The sequence below is a fragment of the Cylas formicarius genome, unplaced genomic scaffold (genome assembly GCF_029955315.1).
Source record: "Cylas formicarius isolate icCylForm1 unplaced genomic scaffold, icCylForm1.1 PGA_scaffold_224__1_contigs__length_5803, whole genome shotgun sequence".
Classification (NCBI taxonomy): domain Eukaryota; kingdom Metazoa; phylum Arthropoda; class Insecta; order Coleoptera; family Brentidae; genus Cylas; species Cylas formicarius.
Genome location: NW_026844277.1, coordinates 1 through 5,803, shown reverse-complemented (window position 1 = coordinate 5,803; position 5,803 = coordinate 1). Strand labels below are relative to the sequence as shown.

The 5,803-nt window shown below is 36.6% G+C and overlaps 1 protein-coding gene across 1 annotated transcript; it reads left to right on the top strand.

The window, feature by feature from the left end:
* Positions 1–1,510: 1,510 nt before the first annotated feature.
* LOC132697554 (uncharacterized) lies at positions 1,511–5,145 on the top strand (the record flags this gene model as incomplete). Its single annotated transcript, XM_060663126.1, has 2 exons — positions 1,511–3,212; positions 4,994–5,145. Coding segments are annotated over 2 exons (1,854 nt in total), but the record flags the coding sequence as incomplete, so codon positions are not given.
* Positions 5,146–5,803: the final 658 nt, after the last annotated feature.

The following is a 5,803-nucleotide window of genomic DNA, read 5'->3' as shown; positions in this document are numbered from 1 at the left end:
CCTAGAAGAAGCTTTACACCTGGTAGCAAAAATGTATTAGTTGACCTCAAAAAAGTTTTACTGTTTGCTCTTGATATCAAAATTGACTTAATAAAGCAGTTTGTTAAAGACCTAGACAGTGTTTCAAATATTTGTGCAAGAAATTTCCAGTCATATCTGATACCAAGATAAAAGAAGGTATTTTTGTTGGGCCGCAGATAAGAACATTATGCAAAGACAAGGATTTTTAAAACACCAATGTCTAGAAAAACACCAGGGTTTCATTTAAAGAAGTAATTGTTAAGTTTCTTGGGAACTCTAAGGACGGAAACAACGAAAGTATTGTTCAAAATATGTTACAACACTTTCATCTAGGTTGTAATATGAGTTTGAAAGGGCATTTCCTGTTTTCACACTCCAACTATTTTCCTGAAATCTTGGAGCAGTTAGCGAAGAACAAGGAGAGAGTATTCACCAGGACATTAAGGAAATGAAGCGGCGATACCAAGGCAGATGGAGCATAACGATGATGGCGGACCACTGTTGCATGTTAAAACGGGATATACTCTTAAAAACACACAGCCGAATGTCCAGAAAACGCAGCTTTCTGACAAAAAGATAAAGATTTCACTCAAAGTCTGAGTAAAGTTTTTTTTTCACTTTTTTTAAACTAGGATTCCATATTTCCTTTTTCCTTTATATTTGCAAAAAAAACCTTTACGCGATTCAAATAAACGCATAGAATTTTTGAAATCAGCCTACCAAAATTATATAAAATTAGTTTTCAAAATAAAAACATCAAGTTTAATTTTGTAGACCTGTGTTATTTATGAAAAACTAAAACAAACTTTTGAACCTTTGACATTCAGTATCTCCGGCATTATCTACTATTGGATTGAGATAAGTCGGATTGTATTGTCATATTTGGCACGCAAGAATTTCGGAATACATAGAATTATGGTTCAAAATGCTGATCTTTCTGTCGTTTGTTTTAAATCATTGCAAAAATGTGCCCACCTCTTATTTTAAAATTACGGTGGTCTGTGTTTAAATGACACGAATGCACTTTTTTAACAGTAAATCTTAAAACTGAGCCAAAACTAAACCCTCTGCAATTGGCAAATATTTTTTATTATTCGGAATCCGAAATTGTAAAGCAAAATTTTAACATTTTTTTTATCTCGGAAACGATTCACTTTTCTATGATTAGATAAAATATTCTTGAAGTTTCAGTAATTTATCTAATTTAGTGATTAATCACTGTGTAGTTGTATAATTATTTTATTTAAAAAAATTTTATTAAAAATATGTTATTTATTATATTTAATAGGTATTTCAAAGATTAATGATTTCTCTAGAGCCATTGTGGTGTCTTGGAAGTGGCTTAATACCAAAACGTCATTACACTACTTGGATTTAAATGTTCATTTCATTTGGTTAAATTCAGCCTACAGATACTAGCTTATAATGGCTTTTCTGCACAATTTTTTAAATACCTCTACGGTCAGTAAATCGGTTTTATTGTCTGCAGGATGAGGATAGCGTCGCCCCCAAAATCACCAGAAGTCGCTCAAAAACCAAACTGGAAGACTCTGGGTTTCAAGATTTCAAGAAGCCGTTGGGCGTGAAAAAGAAAGGATCGCCTTCAATCAAAGACATGCGCAAATCTTTCAGCCTCAAAACGACTAAAGTCACGACGTTAAAGAGGAGCAAGCGGCTGCAAGCGCAAAGTAAAGAAGTCGATACAGAAAAAGGCAAGCGCGAGAAGAAGGTGTCGATCAATAACAAGCCCGACCTGGCCAATAGTACAAAGATGCCGGAAAAAACCAAGTCCGGTTGTATCAATCCTTACCCAGAGTTTGACAACTTCTACCGAATCAAGAAGATCACTGATCATTCGATTGACAACTTGAAAATCAGCTCTTTGACGTTCGATGACGTATTCGATAAAGCTTTTTTTAATCGGATAAAATGCAATATCGAGGAGAATTTGTTACATCATATTGATGGAAAACTATTCAAGAACGAGGAATCCGAGAACCGTATATCGAATTTCGAAAAAGTCTCACCAGTTGCTCAAACCCTTCAAAATTCGACATCCGAGAACTACGGATGCGAGTTGTCGTTAAACGCTGTCACCCCAGTGGCGGCGCTCTCGTTGAATTCGCAGTTTGGTGAAGATTTTGAATCGCAGATCGAGTACGGCTCGAAGCCGTCTAAGAAGAAGGCGCCCATCAAAAATGACGAGATCCATTACAAGTACTTCACTCGGCGCAAATACCAAGCGAGCATATTAAGGCAGAAGGAAAACCGCGATCTTAGCAAACTGGACATGTGGACCCAGTTAGTGATCAAAGAACGGCAGCAGAAGATGATCAATGAGAAAAAATCGTCAAAGGAAATGCAGGAGTATACGGAGGGTGACGAGTACAAAAGTAAAATCAAACGCGAGGAACTCAACAGGATCTTGGACAGGCGGGGTCCCTTCGAAGATCTGAAAGAGGAGGTGTGCAAGCGGGCGGCGTTTGATAAACTAAACTCCTCCTCCGACTGCTACATAAGCGAGGAAATCTTCTCTGTTGTCCGGGAAGTGCTCAATGATCTCTTAAAAAGAACGTTCGAGGGTATCGAAGATGACCACCCTCTGCCGCTGACGAGTGTGGAGAAACAAATTGACCGCAGAGATATTCCGGCCTATTTAAACCTCCGTCAAACGTCCCTTCTTCCGAGCGAAGGAGACATAGACAGGTCGGACAGAATAGCGTTGATATGCTCGTCACAGGAGACCGAAAATTTCGAACTGCCAACGAACAAGGCGCGCGGTAAAGACGAACTAGTCGAGCTAACGGGCGAATGGGCGAGATCTCGTATCTATATCTGCGGAGCGTGCGCCCGCAGATTTCCTAACCTCAAATATCTACTCGAGCACAAGAGCGTCCATCATCAGAACGTGTGGGTGCAACATTACGAGTTCGTGGGGAATCAAAGCGAACTGTATCGCCATTTGAGTATTCCGGTGTTGGGAAAAGTGGGCGTGGTCGAGGATACGGTGCAATGCAAGCAGTGGAAACGGAGCGAGGCCAGAACATGTACGAAGTGCGGGAAACGGTGCAATTCTTTGGGTGAACTTCATCGGCACGTGTTGGAGTGCGCGGGAGATTGGACTTGGCTATTGGCGCGACGAAAGTGCAAGTATAAACCGTTCGGTGCGAAGTCGCGTCGGAAACGGAAAGGTAAATACTACATTTTGACTTGTTTTGTATTTTTTTCAGGGATTTTGCGACATGAATTACCTTATTGTTGAATGGTCATTTATTTAAAACGCAATAAATTTCCTTTTGTTATTAGAGCTTGTGCACAAACAGTTCATGACTTGATTGAAGTTTGTAATAAGTAGCAGTGTTCTATGTGAATATAAGAAGATAGTTCATTCTATGTCTACGATTTATCCCCTTTACACCAGATTTTTTGGATCAAACAATAATTTTTTAGCCGAAAACTCGTACGTATGTCACTGGTAAAATTGTTTATAAATATTGTGCCACAAAAGCTATTTTTCTTCTGAACTCCTGCGTCAAACTTGCTGACGTTTCGCAAGTTATGACGCTCCTTCTGGAAGGCGTTTTATATATAATGACTTTCAACGAAACCCGTAATGATTTGGAGATATTATTTGTTTTATCAGTCTGTAGCTTACACATGGTTTCGGTTTAAGTTTTTTTAAAAAATGTAATGTAAAACTTCTGGATTCCTCCTGCGTCGGTTTTTGTTGACTCGAACTAGCTAACGTTTCGCCAATCGTCCTGTTGGCTTCTTCAGAGCTTGACTGAAGCTGGCTCGCATTTGGTAGAACTACCAACGGAAAATCCGAGAGTCTATAGAAATCTATAAGCAACCTAACAATCTTAACCGCGACTCAGGTCTTTACCTGTCACCAATATGGGAATCAGTCATCCAAGACGGTGTTTCTGCCGCTCACTTGGCTCAGCCCCCCTCAAGCACTATAAAAGCAGGTACAGAGTAAAATGCGAGCCAGTTTCAATCAAGCTCTGAAGAAGCCAACAGGACGAATGGCGAAACGTTAGCTAGTTCGAGTCAACAAAAACAGACACAGGAGGAATTCAGAAGTTTTATAAAAAGTATTGCAGTAGCCTGTGGAAGGTTCTTTGAAAAAATGATATGCATAGCAAGTCAAATATAATAAACGCATATCATCAATACTCAATGCTCAATAAATACCAAGCACGCTGCTGGGATGTTTTTAAATAAATATTAACAGGTTTTTTTCTCGCCTTATATTGCAGTATTTTTTGAATTATCTGATCAAAATGAGTATGATCGTTGTTTAATAAGATATTTTCGAAGGTATTATATGCCAAAAACGACGACCTAATGTAATTTGGTCCCTAAATTGATGTTAAATAATACCATTACGGAAAGTCATGATAAATATGGTTCACGCTAATAAATTTCATCTAAATAATCAAAATAAAATAATGTATAAGGATAGACAAAAAAATTAAAATTAATCCAATTCTTGGTTTTTTAATTTGTTTTAGTGAGGAGATTACTTTGAATCTATATTATTTCACTATGCAAAAAGTTTAGAAAGTATAGGTAATGATAAAAAAGTTAGAGTTGTCAAATTAAAGACAAAGTGACATAAAAACATAAAATGTGCGTAAAACAAGATAAATGATCTGAATTGAGAACAACTCCGAAGAAGTGATTAAAAGATGTGGGAAAGGTCAGACGACTCAAAAGGTGAAACATTGCAAGTGCGATGTAATAAATATGGACAAGTTTATTAGAGAAACGTTTGCAAGTTTTATTTTTTAAATAATCATCTTACCTTAAGGTTTTATTTTACTTAAAATTTTGCCAGGAATTTTAATAAAATCTAACCAAATGTTATTGTTTCAAATACATAAATATTATTTACGTATTGTTTTTTTTTTAAATAATTATGCATTTCTCTAAACCTTTAAATAATATATAAGTTCCTTTTTCCAAGGATTGGTTACCCAACTTCACCGCAAGCAAAAGACTGAGCCTTCGGAAAAGAAGATTTACAAAAAATCTTTCGACGGCCCTCGGCCAAGGCCAAGTGATGGTAAGAAATGTTTGAATTTTATACATATGTTGTGGGGTTATGTTAAGGCGAGGGCACGCTTTACCATACATTGAGTATTGACTAATAGATGCGTCGTGTCTGGCAAAGAATGCGTTAACAGAACAAGTTTTCGGTATAAGTAATTCAATTCAGTAACGTTTAGTTTTACATAACTTTTAAAGAACGTCAAAAAAGTATGCCTGGTTATTAAATGTAATGTTGGCGTTAAATTTATTGTCTTTTTTTCTGTTTTTCTTCTTTTTGGCATTGTTACAAGGTTATTGTTTCTCTTCTCAAAAAACTTACTAATTCTAATTCTCAACCTTGACTCTTTATGTTTATTAATATCGGCTTCTGAATTTAGCCAAAGATAGCTGAATCAAATTAGTGTGATTCAAAAAATATGTACCCTTCTTTACAGACATCCTATACACGGGATGTCACAAATTCGCTTTTTCACTATTGTAAACTCTGTAACTAAAACTAATGAAATCGGTGAAATGGAGCAAAAAAGTTTATTTTGAGTCCGTTTTGAAATTCAGAAAATTCCAACTACTTCCTGAGATACTACTTCAACTGACATTTTTAAATTGATAACATTTTGTTATAAATGATAAAATAAGAAATTAAAATCTGCCATGTAATAAATTAGTCGGAATGTTGCCAATTTTAACACGGCTTTAGCACATACCTTGTTCCCGTTCCCTGACT